The sequence below is a fragment of the Oryctolagus cuniculus genome, chromosome 19 (assembly GCF_051225735.1).
Source record: "Oryctolagus cuniculus isolate XC-2025 breed Fujian yellow rabbit chromosome 19, ASM5122573v1, whole genome shotgun sequence".
NCBI lineage: Eukaryota > Metazoa > Chordata > Mammalia > Lagomorpha > Leporidae > Oryctolagus > Oryctolagus cuniculus.
In genome coordinates, this window is record NC_142885.1 from 2,744,669 (window position 1) to 2,768,313 (window position 23,645).

Genomic DNA, 23,645 nt, shown 5'->3' on the forward strand with positions numbered 1-23,645 from the left:
GGGCATAGACTTCCTCACAGGTCGGGGGGCACAGGCCCCCTCACGGTTCGGAGGCACAGAAATCCTTACAGGGTCTGGGGGCTCTGGCACATGCACGGAGTCAGGGGGCGCAGGCACCCCCACTGGTTGGGGCCCAGACATCCACGTGGATCTGGGAACGCAGGCACATGCACGGGGTCTGGGGGCACAGACTTCCTCATGGGTCGGGGGGGTGCAGCCACCATGACTGGGTCGGGAGGTGCTGGCATCCTCACGGGGTCTGGGTCCGTAGCCATGCTCACGGTTCGGGAGTGCAAACATCCTCACGGATAGGGGGGTGCGCAGGCACACTCATGGAGTTGGGCAGTGCAGGCACACACACGGGTTGGGGGGCACAGACACTCTCACGGGATGGGGTCCGCAACCATCCGCACAGGTCGGGGGGGCGCAGGCACACGCACGGGGTCGGGGGGCGCAGGCACACTCATGGAGTTGGGCGGTGCAGGCACACACACGGGTCGGGGGGCACAGACAACCTCACGGGATGGGGTCCGCAACCATCCGCAAGGGTCGGGGGGCGCAGGCAACTCGTGGGTTGGGGGGCGCAGACACCCTCACGGGTTGGGGGCGCAGACATTCTCACGGGTCGGGGGCACAGACACCCTCACGGGATGGGGTCTGCAACTATCCGCAAGGGTCGGGGGGTGCGGGCACACGCAGGGGGTCGGGGGCACACGCACTACTCACCGTGACCGGAAGGCCCCGAGGCAGCTGCGGCCGGGTCCTGCTCAGCCCTGGAGGGAAGCGTGGGAGAGGCTGAAGCCCCGGAGCTGCTCTGAGGGGAAAGGGGGCCCGTGGGGGCACGGGCGGAGGAGCCACCGGGACCTGGGCGCGCCTGACTGGATCCACCTGGGCGGGGTCAGCGTGGGGCCCCTCGAGGAAGGGTTGGGTGTGAGAGGGCAGTGTCTAGAGGACGTGAAAGGGGTCCCCGAGGGGATTTCTGAAACGAGAACGTCTGGGGCACATCTGGGAGGAGTCAGAAAGGGGTCGTGAACTGATGCAGTGTCCCCTGCTCTGCACTCCGCGCCCACCTCCTGAGCCCTGGGGTCCGAGGGCCCGGGTTCGGGGGCGCCTGTGGAGAAAGTGGGTTGAGGGCGTGGGCCGGAGAGCGGCCTCTGGGGTCCGCAGACTGACTAGAATTCTGTGACGGACGCCATGAGAGAGCTCCCATAAAGCTGCGCGCGCACCCAAGGGAAATCGCCCCGCCCCCAGAGTGGGCGGTGACAGAGCTGCACGCGCAGCTCCCATTTTGACGCCTCGGACCACGCCCCTCTTTGTTTCGTCTTTCTCACTGACCAATGGGCTTGAAGTGTGGCGACCACGCCCACCCAGCCCCGCTGAGTTCTGCCCTGAACCTGCGTCTCCTGGCTCAGTCACACACCTGCGCGGTAGCTGCCAGGAGCAATTCGCAGTGGTTGCCGGGATCGTGGTGATGTGCCCCGCCCCCTCCCCGCCCCGCGATGTCGGAGGAAACCCGACAGAGCAAGCTGGCTGCGGCCAAGAGAAAGGTAAAACGTCGGGGTCGCGCCCCCCGGCCCAGCCCACTGCCCCTCTGACAGCTGGTCCGTGCCCGGGGTCTGTGCGGCTCCTCAGACACTCTGGTCGAGCCCGAACGCCCCTTGGCTTCCCCCACCCAAGTCCTCTCAGCCAGCACCGCCCCCTCAGCACCCAGCCCCTGCCCTGGCTTGTCGCCCCTGGGTGACTTTGGGCCATTGGCTCCTGGGGCTCCTCGGCCCAGCCTCAGACCTCGCCTCCGGCCTCCCGAAGCCGGACCTCCTTGGGATCTGTGGGCTCAGTCTCCAAGGACTCGGGTCCCTACCCTGCGCCCCACCTCCCCCTGCGCAGAGCGTGGGTAGGGCAGAGTGGGATGTGGTGAGGTCAAATCCCCCTGGGGACTGGCATTACCTCCAGCTCGGGCTTTGATCTCCTGGCCCAGTCCCCTAAGTCCTCACCCCCTTTCTGCTTCTGCCTGAAAGGGGACTGGGGACTTGGGGACCCCCTTCCTCAGCTCGGACACTGACAGTGAGATGTGTCCCGTTCCCCAGGGGAGCTGGAGGTGTGGGCAGTGTTTCTGGGTGACCGCGGGAAAACAGGTTTGGTTTTCCCCCAGGTTTTTACTCTCCAGAGACTTATTTTGGGGGTTGTGCGAGTTCTCAGGCTCCCATTCAATTTCCCTGACCCTGGGAGCAGAGTGCCCCACACTCAGGCTCTCTGGAGTGACAGCTGTGTGACCGTCTGTGGAACAGACTTTGGGAGACTAAACTTTGTAGCCTGAACCCTCCCCAGGGGAGTTTTTGAAGCTGGGTGAGGGCACTGCCACAGAGGAGCGAGGGAGCAGCTTGGTGAGGCCGTCCTGGGGCTTGGGTCGGAACCTGTCGTGATGTCATAATGGGCCCTTGGCTGGAATAATGCCTGGGTTCTACTCTTTCTCCTCGGTGTCCAGGGTTCCTCGGGGTGCCCCTCGAAGTTCTGCGAGGTTCTGATATGGAAGAAAGGACCCAATGTCTTGTTTCCAAACCACACAAAGCGCAATTCCTGACCACATAATGTTTAACCTTCTACCTCTACCTCTGGTTTTGCTCCCAGCAGCTGCTGATTCTTGGCAGAACCCCAGAAGTGAGAGTTGGAAGCTGATTTTAAATTCCATCATTCCCTTTTATTGAAGCCATGTTGTCAGTTCTTCAGACATTAACTGGTCGTTCCAGCCCCTTGAAGGGTTGTCGGTGGCATGAAGTCAGTGGTGGGCATGAGAGTTCTTGTGAACACTGTGAAGTAGGATGTGACTGCAGGGGCTTAGGGCATTCCAGAGAATCAACTGCTTTTCCTTTCCACAGTTAAGAGAGTATCAGCAGAAGAACAGGTCTGGTGGTCCTGCAGGAGGAAAAAAGAAGAAAAACCTTAAAAACGGCAGTAGCCCTGAGACAACCACTTCTCGGGGTTGTCACTCAACTGAGGATGTGAGTCTTGGCTGGCCAGGCTGCTGGGGGCTCGGGGGCTAAGGGGCAATGGGGGGTGGGGGGTTGGGGATCCAGAGGACAGTGGAAGATGGTGGAAGGGAGTGTTAGATACTGGTCAAGGATTCTGGGTCTGAATGCTCCCTTTCCCTCTGCTAGGGATATGATGTAAGGCAAACTGTTCAAGCTTTCTGGGCCTCTCTCTCCACATCTGTAAAATAGATGGGGCTGATGTTTTACTTACAAAGTTTGAGAGTTTTTGCTGTTCTCATATTAATCCAGAATACAGGGTCTTGTAACATTCATAGTCGCTGGTATTTGCGACTTCCTCATCCCCAGCCTCAGGAAAAGCCAGGCCAGTGAGAGCAGCCCGGCCATAGGGCTGTCCCCTTAGGAAGCCCCAGGCACTGGGATGCGGCCTTGGCTCTGGGTGACCTCAGAAAAGTAACAGCCTCCCCTGGGCTTCAGTTTCAGGCTGTCAGATATTATTGGATTGGAACAGTGTCTTCTAATTGTTGAGCTGTAGCCTCCCTGTTCAAGAGAACCCTTCTGCAGAAGTCTGGTTTTAACATGGAGAGTGGAGGTCGTGTCTAGGGAGGGTCTGAGAGCCGCGCTGGTCAGTGACTGCGCTTCCTGTGACTCTGGGGCCTGGGGACTTTTCCCTCTGTCTGGCAAGGCAGCAATGGCCAGTCTGAGAGGATGGCCTGGGGGGCCATTGTGTGGATCTCTGCTCTTCCTCAGCCTCCGTTTCCTGACTCCACCTCTTCCTTCCCCGACATCCTCGCCTCTCTCTAAGCCACGTCTCTGTGTCTTCCCCTGCCCTTGTTTTCCCCTTTTCACCGCCTCTAGATGCAGGACATACTGAAGGTGCTGGTGTCTGACTTTAACCGTTCCGATGGGGTAGCGCTGCCCCATAGGACAAGTGGAAGGGGAGGCAGTGCCGAGACCCCCCCTCTCTGGCTTGCTGCCTCCCAGATGTGCATGTCCCTGAGGCTTGTCTCATTTGCTGCAGACTCTGGCTTGTTTTAAGTTGCTGCCATTAACCCTCGGCCTGCTTATGTCTGCTTCCTCCCCTGCTTGGCTAATTGCATTTTTTCCCTTCCCTTGTGTCTTTTATCATCTTGGAGAGGGTAAGGCACACCTCAAAGATTCAGTAATTTGGGAATAACTTCCAGAGCAGGTCTGTGGCGTTTTGGGCTTTGAATGCCCAGTGCGGTCAGACCAGGAGAGATTTGAAAACATACAAATGCTGTTATATTTTGCCCTCTGGGCAAGTAGACCAGATGGAAGTGAGTGATTTTTCAACTTGATGAATTCCATTTTGGTTTGAAAGTGAGAAGGTAGAATTAAGAGAAAATGAATTCGCTTTATAATCACAAGGATGGAGGTTAGCTTTTCAGAGGAACTAACCAGCAAGGATGTGAAGCTACCCAGACAGACCAGTGCTAGGACACTCTGCCTGCCCCTCGTCTCTTTGACAAATCAGATGGGGTGCTCAACCATGTTCACTGGGCCCATGGATGGCAACGGCATTGGATGCACAGTGGTGGAAGTAGAAGAACAAGACAGGAGGTGCCATGGGGGTGGCAGAGTCCTCTGAGGGGGCAGGGGAAAGGCGGCAATAGGCCAGCTGCATGGCTAGGTGAGGGAGGTGGGTTCTGAATGGACTTGCAGCTGGAGAAGGTGGCGTTTGAGGCCAGTGTGAAGATTAAAGGTGGGTAATATTCATCCACATGGCGAGTGGGGGAGGCAGAGGGAGCGATGAGGTCATAGGCAGCATCATGAGGTCATAGAACACCTTTCAGGGCTGCAGGGAGCCTGAGTTGTGGGAGGGGAAGGGCACAGGCACATGGGGCTAGGTAGGCCATAACCTGCAGATAATGTTGGCACTTCCTGTCTAACTGACCCAGGGCCTAGCCAGTGTAGCAGGGCTGATCTGCAGATGGGCCTAGGGAAAGGGACAGGTGGCTGGTCAACCATCACGGCAGCTCCCACCCAGGAAGGTCTGGCTAGGGGCCATGATCACTCTGCGGCCTCAGAGGAGACAACAAATGGCATAGTCTGGGCAGGGCCCAGGCACGGAGAAGTCCTGAGAGCTTAATATTTGAATTCGAGTAGCTCAGTGTACTTGAGCCATCACAGTGTCTGCAAGGGTTGGCGTGAGGAGGAAGCTGGAGTCAGAGCTGGAGCTAGGAATCGGGCTCAGGCACTCTGAAGCTAGGTGCAGGCTTCTCATCTGGTGATCTGACACCCAGGCGAAGCTCCACCTTCACACTGAAAGCTAGGAGCAGCCTTCTCATCTGGTGTCCCGACGCCCAGGGGGAGATCCCCCTTCAGATATGAAGTGAGGTGCAGCCTTCTCATCTGGTGAACTGATGCCCAGGCGAAGCTCCACCTTCAGACTGAAAGCCAGGGGCAGGCTTCTCATCTGGTGTCCAGACACCCAGGTGAAGCTGGACCTACTGATGTGAAGCGAAGGGCAGGCTTCTCATCTGGTGTTGTGACACCCATGCGAAACTCCACCTTCAGACTGAAAGCAAGGTGCAAGCTTCTCATCTGGTATCCTAACAACCACGGGAAGCTCCACCTCCAGACGTGATGTGAGCTGCCGGCTTCTCATCTGGTGTCCTGACACCCAGGCGAAGCTCCACCTTCAGACTGAAAGCCAGGTGCAGGCTTCTCATCTGGTGTCGTGACACCCAAGCGAAGCTCCACCTTCAGACTGAAAGCCAGGTGCAGGCTTCTCATCTGGTGTCCTGACACCCAAGCGAAGCTCCACCTTCCAACATGATGTACGGTACAGGCTTCTCATCTAGTGTCCTGATACCCATTCGAAGCTCCACCTTCAGAGTGAAAGCCAGGTGCATGCTTCTCACCTGCTGTCCTTACACCAAGGCGAAGCTCCCCCTTGACTGAAAGCCAGGAGCAGACTTCTCATCTGGTGTCCTGATACCCAGGGGAAGCTCCACCTTCAGAATGAAAGCGCGGTGCAGGCTTCTCCTCTGGTGTCCTGACACCCAGGCAATGCACCACCTTCAGACTGAAGGCCAGGTGCAGGCTTCTCATCTGGTGTCCTGACACCCAGGCGATACTCCACCTGCAGACGTGAAGCGAGGTTCTGGCTTCTAATCGGGTGTCCTGACGTCTAGGTGAAGCTCCACATTCAGACTGCAAGCCAGATTCAGGCTTCTCATCTGGTGTCCTGAACCCAGGCGAAGCTCCCCCTTCAGACTGAAAGCCAGATTCAGGCTTCTCATCTGGTGTCCTCACACCCAGCCGAAGCTCCACCTTCAGAATGAAAGCGAGGTGCAGGCTTCTCCTCTGGTGTCCTGACACCCAGGCAAAGCTCCGCCTTCAGACTGAACGCCAGGTGCAGGCTTCTCATCTGGTGTCCTGACACCCAGGCGAAGCTCCACCTTCAGACGTGATGCGAGGTGCAGGTTTCTCATCTGGTATCCTGACATCCGGGTGAAGCTCCACCTTTAGATGTGAAGTAAGGTGCTGGCTTCTCATCTGGTGTCCTGACACCCAGCCGAAGCTCCACGTTCAGACTGAAAGCCAGGTGCAGGCTTCTCATCTGGTGTCCTGACATCCTGGCGAAGCTCCACCTTCAGACTGAAAGCCAGGTGCAGGCTTCTCATCTGGTGTCCTGACACCCTGGCGAAGCTCCACCTTCAGACTGAAAGCCAGGTGTAGGCTTCTCATCTGGTGTCCTGACACCCTGGCGAAGCTCCACCTTCAGACGGAAAGGGAGGTGCATGTTTCTCATCTGGTGTCCTGATACCCAGGCGAACCTCCACCTGCAGACTGATAGCCTGATACAGGCTTCTCATCTGGTGTCCTGACACCCAGGCGATGCTCCACCTTCAGACTGAAACCGAGGTGCAGGCTTCTCCTCTAGTGTCCAGAACCCAGGCGTAGCTCCCCCTTCAGACTGAAAGAGAGGTTAAGGCTTCTCATCTGGTGTCCTGACACCCAGGCAAAGCTCCACCTTCAGACTGAGCCAGGTGCAGGCTTCTCATCTGGTTTCCTGACACTCTGGTGAAGCTCCACCTTCAGAAGTGATGCAAGGTGCAGGCTTCTCATCTGGTGTCCAGACACCAGGCGAATCTCCACCTCAAGACAATTAGCGAGGTTCAGGCTTCTCATCTGGTGTCCTGACATGCAGACGAAGCTGGACCTTCCAATGTGAAGCGAGGGCAGGCTTCTCATCTGGTGTCCTGATGCCCAAGAGAAGCTCCACCTTCAGACTGAAAGCCAGGTGCACGCTACCCATCTGGTGTCCTGACACGCTAGCAAAGCTGCACCTCCAGACGTGAAGCCAGGTGCAGGCTTCTCATCTGGTGTCCTGACACCCAGGCGAAGCTCCACCTTCAGACTGAAACCCAGGTTCAGACTTCTCATCTTGTATCCTGACACCCAGGCGAAGCTCCCCCTTCAGACTGCAAGCCAGGTGCAGGCTTCTAATCTGGTGTCCTGATGCCCAAGAGAAGCTCCACCTTCAGACTGAAAGCCAGGTGCACGCTACCCATCTGGTGTCCTGACACCCTAGCAAAGCTGCACCTCCAGACTGAAAGCCAGGTGCAGGCTTCTCACCTGCTGTCCTGACACCCAGTCGAAGCTCCATCTTCAGACTCAAAGCCTGGTGCAGGCTTCTCATCTGGTGTCCTGACGCCCAGGCGAAGCTCCACCTTCAGACTGAAAGTGAGGTGCAGGCTTCTAATCTGGTGTCCTGACACCCAGGTGAAGCTCGCCAGGTGCAGGCTTCTCATCTGGTGTCCTGACACCCAGGTGAGCTCCACTTTCAGACTGAAAGCCAGGTGAAGACTTCTCATCTGGTGTCCTGACACCCAGGCGAATCTCAACCTCCATACGTGATTGAGGTTCAGGCTTCTAATGTGTGGGGAGCAACTCGGACTAGACTGTTACTGGAATTAAGACTTATTCTATGCATCTGCTCTCCCACAATATGGCGCTGGGAGAGGAGTAAACAGCTTCTACCCAGCTGCCTCTCACCAACTTGACAAGCTGCAGGAGCTGCTCCTGATTGGAGGAGAGCGGCGTGCTCGGTGTGTGGGCAGCCGAGTTGGGATTGGCGGAGGAGGACTATATAGGAGGAGAGAGACGGCATGGTGGTGTGGGTTGGTTGGAGAGTGCGTTGGAGAGTTCGCGGGGAAGTTCGTTACTTCGTTCTTTCTCATTTCTCTCTACTCATTCTTGCTTTGGGAGTTTGCTGTTTACTTATTCTTACTTTACTATAGAAAGGACTTGTAAAAAAAGGGAACAACAAGCGCCCGGTCTGGTGCGGCTCCTCCGCGTGTGGAGGAGCAGCAAATGGTGCCGTGACTCAGATATGAAGCCTAGGCAGGGCTTAGTGTCGTTCCTCCATGAAGAGGGGGAGCGACATAATGGTGCCGTGACTTGGATAGGAAACCTAGGAAGGATAGGAAACTTAGGAGGGAAGAAACGGGAAGAAGTGGGAAAATACCGGGGAGAGAGACTAGCAAACAGCCTAGGGAAAAGCCAGACGAAAAAGGTGCCGGAAGAAGCTATTGAAAGCCTAGGCATAGACTCGGATACGGACTACGGGGGGAAGCTGGGAGAAATCTCTAAGGTCGAAAGCGAAAGTGAAAGCTAGAACAAACAGACTCAGATGCGGACTGTGGGGAGAGGCCAGGAGAAATGAGGGAGGAGTATTGTTGGAGGAAAGCTTGGGGAAACATACCGGGTAGAGAAAAATGTTAGGGAAATTGAAGCCGCGGGGGGCAGACCGAGGCGGAGACGAAAGCCACTTTGGGATTCTCAAGTTAGCCCAGGAATGGGGGGCGAAAACTTGAAACCAGAAGCGGAAACGTAAGGCAGATTGGGATCCGTCTGATTAACCCGGGGAGCAAAGGACGGGAAGCCAAATCGGGGGCGGAGACGTGAGCTGGGTTGAATTCGCCAGGTTAGCCCGGGGAACTTAGATTGAATGCTAGTGGCGGAGACGTAAGCTACGCTGTGTGACTCGCGGAGGCTGCCGCACGCAGACAGAGCGTGCGGGGCTCAAGTAGATAGGGAACGCTGGGCTAGTGCGAAGCCGCGCAGATGAGAGAGGCGCGGGCTGAAGCGGCTCAGAGCCGGAAAGCCACCGAGAAGCAGCCTCGGGGCGGGCGCCGGGAAGCCGCGGGGATAAGAGAAACAGAAGTTTAGAAGTAAAATGAGAGCGGGAAGCCGCAGGGATAAGAGAAACAGAAGTTTAGAAGTAAAATGAGAGAAATAGGAATGCTGGAAGATAGAAGTAAAATGGGAGAAATAGGAATGCCCGGAGATAGAGAAATAGAGAAATAGAAAGGCCTCCCCACAACATGGCAATGAGAGAGCTTGGATTCGGTCTGCCTGATTAGGGCGATAAGCACAAGCAGGCAGCTCGACCAGAGTATGCGCTGCAGGTCACCGAAGATAGGCACGAATCAACACCAATAGGCCTCCCCACAATATGGCAATGAGAAGGCTTGGATTCGGTCTGCCTGATTAGTAAGGCGGTAAGCACCAGCAGGCGGCTCGACCAGAGTATGAGCCGCAGGTCACCGAACACAGGCACGCATCAGCGCCTAAAAACCTCCTCACAACATGGCGAAGAGAGGACCCGGATTCGGTTTGCCTGATTGATAGGACTTGTAAGAACCTGTGGCAACTCTAGCAAGCAGAGCAGAGTGTGTGCCGCGGGACACTGAAGACAGGCACGTATCAACGCAAAAATAAAAAGAAAGGGGGATCTGTGGGGAGCAATCCGGACTGGACTAAGCTGCTGGAATTAAGACTTATTCTATGCATCTGCTCTCCCACAATATGGCGCTGGGAGAGAAGAAAACAGCTTCTACACAGCTGCCTCCAGTTCAGCCAATAAACTGTAGGACTTGCTCCTGATTGGAGGAGGGCAGCGTACTCGGCGTGTGGGTAGCAGAGTTGGGATTGGTGGAGGAGGACTATATAGGAGGAGAGAGATGGCATGCACCAGGAACATCTAAGGGGAACATCTAAGGGAACACCTGTGCAGCCCCCGAGAGAGCCCGCCAAGGTGTGCCGCTCCCCTGTGGAAGTGGGGAATGTGGCCAGGGGGAACTGCCCTTCCACGGAGGTGGAAGGGACAGTAGCCAACCCGGGAAGAACCAGCAGCAAACCCGGGGAGGGCCGAGCAGACGAAAGAACAGCGCAGGGTCCTGTGTCGTTCCTCCATGAAGAGGGGGAGCAACATAATGGTGCCGTGACTCGGATATGAAGCCTAGGCAGGGCTTAGTGTCGTTCCTCCATGAAGAGGGGGAGCGACATAATGTGGTGTCCTGACGCCCAGGTGAAGCTCCACCTGCAGGCTGAAAGCCAAGTTCAGGCTTCTCATCTGGTGTCCTGACACACAGCCAAAGCTCCACCTTCAGAATGAAAGCCAGGTGCAGGCTTCTCATCAGGTGTCCTGACACCCAGGCGAAGTTCGACCTCCAGATGTGAAGGAGGTTCAGGTTTCTAATCTGGTTTCCTGACGCCCAGGTGAAGCTCCCCCTTCAGACTGAAAGAGAGATGCAGTCTGCTCATCTGGTTTCCAGACAAACTGGCGAAGCTCCACCTGAATAGGTGATGCGAGTTGCAGGCTTCTCATCTGGTGTCCTGACGCCCAGGCGAAAGTCCCCCTTCAGACTGAAAGAGAGGGTAAGGCTTCTCATCTGGTGTCCTGACACCCAGGTGAAGCTCCACCTTCAGATTGAAAGCCCAGTGCAGGCTTCTCCTCTGGTGTCCTGACGCCCAGGCGAAGCTCCACCTTCAGACTGAAAGTGAGGTGCAGGCTTCTCTTCTGGTGTCCTGATGCCCAAGAGAAGCTCCTCCTTCAGTTGAAAGCCAGGGGCAGGTTTCTCATCTGGTGTCCTGACTCCAGTCGAAGCTCCCCCTTCAGACTGAAAGCGAGGTGCAGGCTTCTTATCTAGTGTCCTGACACCCAGGCAAAGCTACACCTTCATATGGAAAGCCAGTTGCAGCCTTCTCATCTGGTGTCCTGACACCCAGGGGAAGCTCCCCCTTCAGACTGAAAGCCTGGTGCTGCCTTCTCATCTGGTGTCATGACACCCAGGTGAAGCTCCACTTTCTGACTGAAAGCCAGGTGCAGGCTTCTCATCTGGTGTCCTGACACCCAAGTGAAAATCCACCTTCAGACGTGATGCAAGGTACAGGCTTCTCATCTGGTGTTGTGACACCCAGGTGATATCCACCTGCAGATGTGAAGCGAGGTTCTGGCTTCTAATCTGGTGTCCTGATGCCTAGGTGAAGCTCCACCTTCAGACTGAAAGCCAGATGCAGGCTTCTCATCTGCAATACTGACACCCAGCTGAACTCCACATTCAGACTGAAAGCGAGGTGCCGGCTTCTAATCTGGTGTCCTGATGCCCAAGAGAAGCTCAACATTCAGACTAAATTCCAAGTACAGGCTTCCCATCTGGTGTCCTGACACCCAGGCTAATCTCTACCTCCAGACGTGAAGGAGGTTCAGGCTTCTAACCTGGTGTCATGACGCCCAAGTGAAGTTCCCCCTTCAGACTGAAAGTGCGGTTGAGGCTTCTCATCTATTATCCTGATTCCCAACAGAAACTTCCACTTCAGACTAAAAGCGAGGTGCAGGCTTCTCATCTGGTGTCCTATGACCACGAGAAGCTCCACCTTCAGACTGAAAGCGAGGTTCAGGCTTCTCATCTGGAGTCCTAACACCAAGGCAAAGCTGCACCTTCAAACTGAAAGCAAGGTGCAGGGTTCTCATCTGGTGTCCTGACACCCAGGTGAAGCTCCACTTTTAGACTGAAAGCCAGGTGCAGGCTTCTCATCTGGTGTCCTGACACCTAGAAGAAGCTCCACCTCCAGTTGTGAAGGAGGTTCTGGTTTCTAATCTGGTTTCCTGACGCCCAGGGGAAGCTCCTCCTTCAGTCTGAAAGAGAGATGCAGGCTTCTCATTTGGTGTCCTGACACCCTTCTGAAGCTCCACCTTCAGACTGAAAGCCAGGTGCTGGCTTCTCATCTGGTGTCCTGACACCCAGGCGAAGCTCAACCTCCAGATGTGAAGGAAGTTCAGGTTTCTAATCTAGTGTCTTGACGCCCAGGTGAAGCTCCCCCTTTAGTCTGAAAGAGAGATGCAGGCTTCTCATTTGGTGTCCTGACATCCAGGCGGAGATCCATCTTCAGACGCAAAGCCTGGTACAGGCTTCTCGTCTGGTGTACTGACACCCAGGTGAGCTCACCTTCAGACTAAAAGCAGATGCAGGCTCATCTGGTGTTCTGACACCCAACCGAAGCTCCCACTTCAGACTGAAAGCCAGGAGCAGGCTTCTCATCTGGTGTCCTGACACACAGCCAAAGCTCCCACTTCAGACTGAAAGCCAGGAGCAGGCTTCTCATCTGGTGTCCTGAGACCCAGGCGAATTTCAACCTCCATATGTGAATGAGGTTCAGGCTTCTAATGTGGTGTCCTGACGCCCAGGTGAAGCTCCACCTGCAGGCTGAAAGTCAGGTGCAGGCTTCTCTTCTGGTCTCCTGACACCCAGGTGTTACTCCACCTGCAGATGCGAAGTGAGGTTCTGCCTTCTAATCTGGTGTGCTGACATCTAGGTGAAGCTCCACATTCAGACTGAAAGCCAGATTCAGGCTTCTCATCTGGTGTCCTGACACCCAGGCAAAGCTCCACCTTCAGACTTAAGTCGAGGTGCAGGCTTCTCATCTGGTGTCCTGACACCGAGGCAAAGCTCCACCTTCAGACGTGAAGCAAGGGGCAGGCTTCTCATCTGGTGTCCTCACATCTAGGTGAAGCTCCACATTCAGACTGAAAGCCAGATTCAGGCTTCTCATCTGGTGTCCTCACACCCAGGCGAAGCTCCACCTTCAGACTGAAAGGGAGGTGCATGTTTCTCATCTGGTGTCCTGATACCCAGGCGAACCTCCACCTGCAGACTGATAGCCTGGTACAGGCTTCTCATCTGGTGTCCTGACACCCAGGCTATGCTCCACCTTCAGACTGAAGGCCAGGTGCAGGCTTCTATCTGGTGTCCTGATGTCCAAGATGAATTCCACCTTCAGACTGAAATCCAAGGGCAGGATTCTCATCTGGTGTCCTGACACCAGGGCAAAGTTCCACATTCAGATGTGAAGTCAGGTGCAGGCTGAAGCTCCACCTTCACCTGGTGTCCTGAGCCCACGCGTAGTTCCCCCTTCAGACTGAAGGCCAGGTGCAGGCTTCTCATCGGGTTTCCTGACACCCAGGAGAAGCTCCACCTTCAGACTGAAAGCCAGGTGCTGGCTTCTTATCTGGTGTCCCGACACCAAGGCAAAGCTCGAACTTCAGACTGAAAGCCTGGTGCAGGCTTCTCATCTGGTGTCCTGACACCCAGGCAAAGCTTCACCTCCACAGGTGAGGTGAGGTTCAGGCTTCTCATCTGGTGTCCTGGCACCCAGGCGAAGCTCTACCTTCAGACGTGATGCAAGGTGCAGGTTTTCGTCTGGTGTCCTGACACCCAGGTGAAATCAACCTTCAGACTGAAGGCCAGGTGCAGGCTTCTCATCTAGTATCCTGACACCCCCCGAAGCTCCACCTCAGACTGAAAGTCAGGTACAGGCTTCTCATCTGGCGTCCATACGCCCAGGCCAAGCACCCCTTTCAGACTGAATGCTAGGAGCAGGCTTCCCATCTGGTGTCCTGACACTCAGGCTATGCTCCACCTTCAACTGAAGGCCAGGTGCTGGCTTCTTATCTGGTGTCCCGACACCAAGGCGAAGCTCCAACTTCAGACTGAAAGCCAGGTGCAGGCTTCTCATTTGGTGTCTTGACACCCAGGAGAAGCTCCATCTGCAGACGTGCAGCAAGGTGCATGTTTCTCATCTGGTGTCCTGACACCCAGGCGAAGTTCTACCTTCAGACTGAAAGCCTGGTGCTGGCTTCTCATCTGGTGTTGTGATGCCCATGTTAAGCTCCACCTCAAACTAAAGCCTGGTGCAGGCTCTTCATCTGGTGTGACACCCAGGCGAAGCTCCACCTTTAGACTGAAAGCCTGGTGCAGGCTTCTCATCTGGTGTCCTGACACCCAGGCGAATCTCCCCCATCAGACCGAAAGCCAGGTCCAGGCTTCTCATCTGGTGTCCAGACACCAGGCCAAGCACCCCTTTCAGACTGAAAGCTAGGTGCAGGCTTCCCATCTCATGTCTTGACACTCAGGCAAAGCTCCACCTTCAGACTGAAATCCAGGTGCAGGCTTCTCATCTGGTGTCCTGACACCCAGGCGAAGCTCCACCTTCAACTGAAGGCCAGGTGCAGGCTTCTATGCGGTGTCCTAATACCAAGGAGAAGCTCCAGCTGCAGACTAAAAGCTAGGTGCTGGCTTCTCATCTGGGGTCCTGTCACCCAGATGAAGCTCCACCTTCAGAGTGAAAGCCAGGTGCAGGCTTCTCATCTGGTGTCTTGACACCCAGGCGAAGCTCCACCTTCAGACTGAAATCCAGGTGCAGGCTTCTCATCTGGTGTCCTGATGCCCAAGAAGAATTCCACCTTCAGACTGAAATCCAAGTGCAGCATTCTCATCTGCTGTCCTGACACCAGGGCAAAGTTCCACATCCAGATATGAAGTCAGGTGCAGGCCTCTAGCTGGTGTCCTGACACCCAGGCGAAGTTCTACCTTCAGACTAAAGGCCAGGTGCTGGCTTCTTATCTGGTGTCCTGACACCCAGCGGAACTCCACCTTCAGACTGAAAGTCAGGTGCAGGCTTCTCATCTGGTGTCCTGACACCCAGGCGATGCTCCACCTTCAGACTGAAGGCCAGTTGCAGGCTTCTCATCTGATGTGATACCCAAGAGAAGTTCCCCCTTCAGACTGAAAGTGAGTGCCAGGCTTCTCCTCTGGTGTCCTGACACTCAGGTGAGCTCCACCTTCAGACTGACAGCCTGGTGCAGGATTCTCATCTGGTGTCCTGACACCCAGGCGATGCTGCAACTTCAGTCTTGAAGTGAGCTGCAGGCTTCCCATCTGGTGTCCTGATGCCCACACCAAGCTCCACCTTCAGACTGAAATCCAGGTGCAGGCTTCTCATCTGGTGTCCTGACGCCCAGGCGAAGCTCCACCTTGAGAAGTAGAATTGTGACTTGGTTGTTCACAAAGTAATCACAGTACATAGATTCTATTTTTATTTACTTATTTATGTATTTGAAAAGCACAGTTATAGAGAAGCCGAGATGAGAGAGAGGGAGAGAGGGAGAGAGGGAGAGAGAAGTGTTCCATTTGCTGGTCCACTCTCTAAAGGTATAACTGCAGAGTCAGCACGCCTCTTTCTCATCTGTAGGCTTTGCAGCCTGGACTCTAAGGAGGCAGCCAATTGGGGTTTTCAGAGGCCAGGGCTGAAGGGTCCAGAGAGCAGGCAGCAACTCCCTGCCTCCACTCAGCTCCTCTGGCTGCTGTCACTTGTTCAGCCATCTTGGCTGTGTGCGGCCGTCTGACCTGCTGACATGAGGTGGTCTCTAGAGCCAGATGCATGGACCGAGATTTAGGCCTGAGCCTGGGGAGAAGCTGGATGGGGCTGGCCGAGGGAGGGGGTCCCGCTGCGGGAGAAGGAGGAGAGGCTTCTCCACATCTCCAAGCACTAGATCCCCGCATTGTTCCCTAGCAGTTTTTCTGGCAATGAGGCGCCATGACCTCCATGTGCCAAATCAAAGAGCAGACATCTTACCTGTGATTTTCTGGCTTCTTTTGGTAGAGTAGGTATTTCTGGAGCTGCGAGATGGGGCTGAGAGGTATGCCCATGAGGCGGCTGTGGTTGATTTTATCTCCAGAAAGCAGGGAGGGGCTTCTTGGGCAACATTTCTCCTTGGAAAGGCCTGAATCAGAGAACTACAGCTGATGGTTGAGGCAGAGAGGAGGGCAGGGAGAAAGGGTGGAGAGCAGGAGAGGGCAGTGGCAGAGAGCTACCTGGAGGGATTCCTGTCACCACCAGCGGCCTCAGCCCAGCAGGGGCCTAGAGTCAGGGTCACTGTGTGGCAGAGACTGGCTTCCTGGAAGAACACTGCCATGCTCCCTGATGTTGGTTCCCGTTCCTTCTGCCTGCTGCGGCTGCCGGAGGTCAGAGCCCTTGCTGAGGTCCAGGGAGAACCAGGGCCTCGTGTCCATGGAGGTCGTAGCCCCCTTCCTTTGAGCTTTGGCCACCTGAAAAGATGCCACGTGTCCCCAAGCCTGGGCAAGCCATTCCCACAACCCCTGTGGTTCCCAGCATGTGTGACTGTCACTCTGACTGCTACGACATCTTCCTACCTGTTCTGCGCCCTTGTGTCCATGGCAGCGAGGCACCTCCTCTCCTGCACGGCCCCTAACCCCCTGCTCTGTTCCCTGACAGGTGCCCAAAGACCGCGCTGCTCCTGCACCACCCTCTGCTGATGCCACCGTGTTACTTGGCTGTTTAGCGCCCCCTGGCGCTAGTCTAACTAGCATGGCACCAACTCAGGTTTGCCTCCGTCCTTGTGCCTGCTACCCCTGTATGCTTGCACCATCTCCCTTCCCAGAGGACTGCGCCTGCTGTGCCTTCTCTTCTCCTTTCTTCCAGCAGCTTGGTTCCCAGTGCCAGGCACCCTTCCCAGAGGACTGTGCCTGCTGTGCCTTCTCTTCTCCTTTCTTCCCGCAGCTTGGTTCCCAATGCCAGGCACCCTTCCCAGCACTGGGGGGGGGAGGCCAAGATGGGGCTTTCTCTTGAGCTTGTGGCAGTGGCAGGTTGCTGGAAGGAGCTGGGCTCCTGCCACGCCTGGGTAGTTCTTACTGGAAATCAGGTGATCACTCTCTCTTCTCCCTCAGATCCATGATGCTGACCATGGCCCTGTCCTCATAGATGAGACCAAGTGAGTGTCTTCCTGTGCGGGCAGCAGTCCCTAAGCCATGGGAGTGAGGGCAGGCCACGGCCCAAGGACCTCTTTTGCATCAAGCCCCTGCACCCCTGACCTCTGTGTGCCTGTCCCTAGGACATTGTCCTCTACGGAGAGCCTGCGTCAACCTGCTCAGCAGCTCCATGGTCTTGTCTCCGAGGTACCCCAGACACTGGACTCAGGAAGGGAGGAGAGAGAGGAAAGGACAGAAATGGAGGCTGGGATTCCTGAGAGATGGGGAGATCCTGGGAGAGACTGACCTGCTGGGCCGTGTTGGGCAGGCTGGGTGATGGCTTCTTCTTGGAAGCCATACAGATGAAGGACATGGCCATGAGAACGGTGACCATGTATCTCAGTGCAGAAAGCACAGGGAGAGCATCACTCGGGAAGGGAGGGGGATGGTGATGAGACCCAGGATAAGCTGGCATAGAGGGTGATGAGAGGAAGAGGGCAGGCTGGGCAGAGGAGTTGCCAGGTGGAGTTGAGGGGGAAGAGGTAGTCTGAAAGTAGGCCTAGAGGGTGATGAGAGGAAGAGGGCAGGCTGGGCAGAGGAGTTGCCAGGTGGAGTTGAGGGGGAAGAGGTAGTCTGAAGGTAGGCCTAGAGGGTGATGAGAGGAAGAGGCCAGGCTGGGCAGAGGAGTTACCAGGTGGAGGTGGGGGGGGGAGAGGTAGTCTGAGGGTAAGCATAGAGGGTGATGAGAGGAAGAAGCCAGGCTGGGCAGAGGAGTTGCCAGGTGGAGGTGGGGGGAGAGGTAGTCTGAAGGTAGGCATAGAGGGTGATGAGAGGAAGAAGCCCAGCTGGGCAGAGGAGTTGCCAAGTGGAGGTGGTGGGGGGAGGAAAGGTGGGTGGGGAGGCAGTCCGAGGGTAGGAACTTGGTGGTAGAGGATTAGCATCTCCATTGGAGCTCTTGTCTCTTCTAGTCAACATCCTACATCAGTGGAGAGGGCCTCACATCTTCCTACATGAAGGATCTGGAGGTGAGTGGCTCTGCAGGGCCAGCCCCCCTCTTCTCCCACAGCAGGGGCTGAGTTCCCCGCTGCCAGCTGAGACAGCCCATGCCACCCCCACCAGCCCTAATGACTGCTCTCTCTACCTCTCCCCAACCCTCCTGCAACTCCTCCTCTCTGCATGCGCCTCAGAGCCGGTACCAAGAGCTGGCAGTAGCCCTGGACTCCAGCTATCTAACAAACAGCTCAGTAACACCATAGAGGAATTGGTAAGAGCCCAGTGGGGTCCCCTGATTCCATGCTGCCCACCCTGGGCTTCCATTTCCCCACAGGCTCTGAAAAAGGGGCTGGGGGCCCCCTGGTGTGAGGGAGAGTAGAGCTGGGTGGGCCAGGTCTCAGCTGGAGGGACCCCAGAGCATGGAGCGTGCAGCATGGCTCTCATCCTGTTGCTGCCCTCTCTGCCTCCTCCCTTCTTCAGATACCCCTGCTTGCACCCTGGCCACACAGCCCTGGGATTGTGGCCTCTCATTCAGCACTGGCCATGAGCCTCGTGTCCCCACCCTGACTCAGGCCCTGACCTGAGCTTTGAGTTTGGACAAGCGCCTCTCCACCCTGGGCTTGAGTTTCCCAAGGAGGTGGAAATGGCAGTTGTCAAAGGTCTCTTTTAGCTCTAAGAATCCAAGATTTCCAGGCTCCCTGGGATGTCAACCTCAGGGAGAGAAGGGATCTTACCTGTGCTTTTCATTCCTGTATCCCTGCTGTTAAAAGCAGCCCCAACCCTTATGTAGCACTTGCTGAGCTGTCGAACAATGCACACACCCCTGTAAATCCAAACCTAGCGGAACCCCCGTCTTTTCTCACATTCTGTTTCTGGAGGCTCACCTTACTGTCCCCTAAGGAGAATCCCGATTCAGACTCGGTTCCACAGCAGTGAGCAAAAACCAGCAAAGACCCACATACTCTTTCCCTGGGAGCTTCGGGACAGGCCCTGTGCCCATAGGGTCTGAGAATGTGCCAATCCCGCCCTGGCCCCCTGCCCACCCCCTCTTGCTCTGGGAGTGGAGTAGACGGGACTTCCTTAGTCACCTTCCTTTCTTTGACTCTCCCCACAGAAACAACAGCAGCATCGGTTTAGAGGGAGGCAGTGGCCCCTGCTCATGGCTCTTTTCTCTGTGCTCTGGGCAGCTCTGCATGCTGAGGGAGGAGAAGGAGTGCAACCTGAGTCAGGTGCAGGAGCTGGAGACCACCTTGGCTGAGCTCAAGAGCCAGATGGGTAAGCAGGGGCAGAGGTGGCCTGGGAGCCCCGGTGAGGGGTGTTGTGGCAGAGGGAAGCAGGTCTGTGCCGGTGGATGGCGAGTCTTGTCATCTCTTTGAGCATAGGTGACCTCATCTGTAAATAGGGGTGGCGCACCCACTGTCCACCATGCACGGTCAAGCACTCTGTGTCCTGGCTTGGAAGGGTAATGACCATCTGAATACGGAAAGTTGTTAGCCAAGAAGCCAGCACCGGGGTGGGGGCAAGAAGTTGGCCTGAGGAGCTAAGGACCAAGACAGGAGCTTTTTGAAAACCCAGAGGCCAGGGCCCCTGATGGCTGCTTCCTTTCTCAGCTGAGCCTCCCACCCCAGAGTCCCCAGCTTCCCCCGTGGGGCCATCGGAGGTGGAACAGCAGCTGCAGGCGCAGGCTGAGCAGTTGCAGAAGGAGCTGGAGAGCCTGGCGGGACAGCTGCAGGCCCAGGTGCAGGACAACGCAGGCCTGAGTCGCCTGAACCAGCAGCAGGAACAGCGGCTGCTGCAGCTGGAGCGGGAGGCGGAGCTGTGGGGCAGCCAGGCTGAGGAGCACAAGCAGAGCGACCGCGTGACCATCAGCCGTGCACTCCTGCAGAACCGGGAGCTCAAGGAGCAGCTGGCTGAACTGCAGGATGGCTTCGTGAGACTGGTGTGTTCGGCCTCCCTGGACAAGGCCTCTGGTACAAAACACTTCCCTCTGGGCCTTCACTTCCCCCCCACCAAAGGGGACGGTGATGACCTAGGCAGGTGCCCTGTGAGCCAGGACCCTGCTCAAATGTCTGTCGGAGGAGAGGGGCTGAGTTTCCAGCCCTCCCAGCACTGTGGGAGGTGGGCACCTGGTGCTGGGATCCGGATGCAGCCACTTTGGGTGGCAACGGATTGCTTCTCTCTGTGCAGAGCAATGACAACATGCGGCTCACCTTCTCGCTGCAGGCAGAGCTGCACATCAAGAATGAGCTGGCCAGGAAACTCGGCCAGCTGCAGGAGAAGCTGGGGGAGCTGAAGGAAACGGTAATGCTCAGCCCGACTGTGAAGGACTGGGCCATGGGGACAAGTCTCTGGGGAGGGCAGTGCTAGGCCCAGGAGGGAGGCTGCTCCAGTCTGGAGTGACAGGTGACCTCCATATCGACTGTCCTGCCTCTCTTAGGGCTGGTAGCCCCGGGCTCCTCCCAGGCCTGGACATCATTGTCCCACGAGAGGCGTTTCACCCACCTTAGCTACCCTTTGCTAAGCCTCAGATTCCTGACAAAGGAACTTAGCATCTTTTCCTTATACAGGTGTTGAGGATGAGCTGAGATTGTGCATGTAAAGTATTAGGCACGAGTGTTCCCCTAAAGATGATGCCTTCCCTCTCATGTGTGGCCTCAAGTTAAAGTGATGGGAAAGAAGGGGATGAGGTGTGAGGCTGGGTGCAGGAGATGCGGGGCTCTGCGCCACTCCCCTGCAACCAGTGGAATTGGTTAGCAAGCCACCACCTGCCCTCATGCTCCCCCCACCCCTCTTGGTCTTCCGCAGATGGAGCTGAAGAGCCAGGAGGCTCAGGGTCTGCACCAACAGCGCGACCAGTGCCTGTTCCACCTGCAGCAGCACGTGGCCGCCTACACACAGCTGCACTCTGAGAAGAAGGTGCTACACAAGCAGAACCCTACTGTGCAGCAGCTCAGGAAGCAGCCACAGGAGATGCAGAACCCCCGGGAGCGCCCAGGCCTGGGCACCAACCACTGCATCCCCTTCTTCTACCGGGCTGATGAGCATGACAACATTATCGTCTAACACCAGATGCCATCAGCCCGGGGAGCCCCAACCCCATCCTTGCCACTCCACCCCTGCTAGCCACCCTATCCCCTGCTGTTCCTTCCCAGTTCCCTTCCCTCCTTAGCCAGAACCCCTGATGGGGAGAGAAAGGCCTCTTTAGGCTGCCTCTCTGGAGGACCCCGGGGGCTCCTGGGGCCTCCTCATTTCCAGCTCCATCCTCAGAGGCCGTGACCAACACAGGCAGCATTTGTGTGGCCCCCAGAACAGCCGAGACCAGGGGGTGCTCATCCACTTGGGCAAGTCAGCCAGGCAGTTTTCATCACCCCTCTTGGGGCTAACTGTCAGCCTGGCCAGCATAATCTGGCCGGGAACATCACGTGGGGGCATCAGCAGGCACAGACATGAGGGCATCAGGAGAGGAGGGCATCTGAGTGAGGGTCATTGCTGGTGGGGGGCACCCGGGCAAGGGCATCACTGGGCAGGGGTCACTTCTGGGGCAGGGGCATCATCATGGGCAAGGGTCACTTCCAGGCCAGGGGCATCGTGGCTAAGGGTATATGGGCGAGGAGGGCACAATAGGATGAGGGTCCTCTGGGCGAGGGCAGTCCCTTATTAAGGGAGGCTCCCGGTCCCAAATCACAGGGTGGCCTAGGCAAGCTGAAGCTAATGGGAGGCCAAGCTTGGTCCAGCTCTTCACTCCGTGCCTGTGCCCCCAGGCAGGCCAGCTGGGAGGCACGGTCAACAGCCCTCAAAGGGTCGGCTGGGGCAGGTGATGCAGGGGCGCCTGTCCCCTTACTAAGAGAGGCACACCAGCCAGGCAGGGCTGAGGCAGGCTAGGCAGGCATTCGGGGGACTCCCTTTTCTTTGGAGGCACTTTGGGGCAGGGCAGTAGGCAGCATTCTGTCAGGCCCTAGGACAGTTGGGGCTAACTCTAGGCCTGATGAGGGGAAGAGGCTGCCTCCAGTGGGCCTCCCCACCCCCACTCCCACGTACATATTGTACTTGTGTATATTTTGTATATGCTGGGGGTAGGGCCTCCCCTGTATCATAGCTGAGGCTGGAGCTCGCAAATGAGGAGGAGGCCTTAATAATTATTTGGGGCTGGGAAACATTTATTGACAGTCTATGGCCCAGGAAAGAGGCAGAGACAGGGTTAAAGCACCATGGTGATGTGGCTCCTGTTATTATCTTGAAATAAAGAGATAGAGCCATACTGCTTGGCCCCGTGAGGAGCAGCTTTGTCGCAGGGTCCAGGGTCTGCTGTGCTGCGGGTGGGCACTGCACAGGGCAGCAGGGCCTGCCGGCAGTGGGCAGCCTCTGTGCTGTGCTGAGCATTCAGTGGGGTGAAGAGGCCTCTTCCAGGCTGGTCTCCTTACACTGCGACTCCAGGGGCACTACCACATGTGTGTGTGTGTGTGTGTGTGTGTGTATTTATGAGTACTTATAGATATTTATAGAACAGGGCAGAGGCAGGACCCCAGAAGGGCACAAATTTTCACCAAGGTCACGCCTGGAGGTATGAGCTCACCACACAACAGAAAGTCACAGATGAAGGGGAGGCTTTGGGGCTGAGGGGCCCTTGTCAAATCACAGAGCAGGTGTCCGGGCAGGCTTGGAAAGGGAGGTCTCTGAGGAAGAGGAGGGATCTGGTTAGAGGTCGAAGGGAGGCCTGGGGCTCTCAGGACGGGATGGCCTTGCCTGACCCAATCAGCTGGCAGTGGGAGAGAGAGCAGAGAGAACAGTGGAGAGAGAGGAGGGAGACAGGTGGTAAGGCAAGAGCAGCCAGGCCATGGCACTGGTGGGCAGGGCGGAGGTGGGAAGCAGCAGGAGGTGGGCACATGAGTGAGCTTTCTGGAAAAGGCCATGGACAGGAAGGGGAAGGAAGATGGGAGGAGGAGCTGGAGTGGGTGACCAGAGCTTCCGTGGAGTCGGGGTGGAGGCTGGAGAGGGCCTCCCCTGCCACTCACACCACCTCTCACACAGCACCCAGGCAGCACAGCCACAGTCCTGACACAAGCCTGGCCCTCTCAGACTTCCCTCCTCCCTGACGGCCCTGCCTTTGGACCCACGGGCCAGGGCCAGCACTAGCCTGGGAGGCTCATGTGGCAGCCAGCAGGCCTGATGGAGAAAGACAGGAGGAAGAACCCTGCTTGAACCAGGAGCACGCAGCTAAAACGGGTGGCTGGAGGGGGCGCTGGAGGCCCCTCGGGTACTCACAAACCCCAGGAGTCCTCTGAGGGGACCCTGGGGAGCGAGGGCCGGCAGGCGGCCATAAACTCAAATATCTAAGAGGGGAGTCTCAGCTGGTCGGGGGGCTGCAGGTCATGGAGGCGAGGCAGGACCCTCCCTGCTGGAGAAAAGCAGAAGAAGGGGAGAGTCAGAGGCCAGCGAAGAGCGGCAGGTGGGGCCCTGGGCCAACTCTGAGGCCTGGCTGGGCTGAACTCAGAGTAGCTGACCTGTCCTGGCTAAGGGGCCTCATCCGGGGCTGAGGATCCCACCTTCAGCCAGTAGCAGGTGTGACAATGCCCAGGAGGGAGGCAGGAGGCCTGCACGTCCCTGCCTCGCCTGGGCTGATGGGTGCAGAGGATTCTCAGGCTTTGAGGTCATCAAGCAACCAAAGGCTTCACCCCCGGCCACTCTCAACTGCACACCCAAGGGACGAGGTGACCCCCGGCATGTCACCCTGGCCTGTGCTGGGGCTCCCAGGCTGGGGGCAGGATACCACCCTGCCCCCAGCAGCACAGCTCTGATTGGGGCAGGT

At 56.8% G+C, this 23,645-nt stretch overlaps 2 protein-coding genes across 4 annotated transcripts in view; one reads left to right on the plus strand and one right to left on the minus strand.

Moving 5' to 3' along the window:
• Positions 1 to 23,645, minus strand: part of LOC103347431 (uncharacterized) — a 211,894-nt gene that overhangs the window by 27,297 nt on the left and 160,952 nt on the right. The gene's annotated exons all lie outside the window — the stretch shown is intronic.
• On the plus strand, positions 1,473 to 20,902 carry LOC138846953 (golgin subfamily A member 2-like; the record flags this gene model as incomplete). Its single annotated transcript, XM_089321939.1, is given in 12 exon segments — positions 1,473 to 1,547; positions 2,874 to 2,996; positions 16,374 to 16,481; positions 16,826 to 16,869; positions 16,990 to 17,053; positions 17,815 to 17,871; positions 18,034 to 18,073; positions 18,076 to 18,110; positions 19,027 to 19,114; positions 19,450 to 19,778; positions 20,027 to 20,140; positions 20,645 to 20,902. Coding segments are annotated over 12 exon segments (1,335 nt in total), but the record flags the coding sequence as incomplete, so codon positions are not given.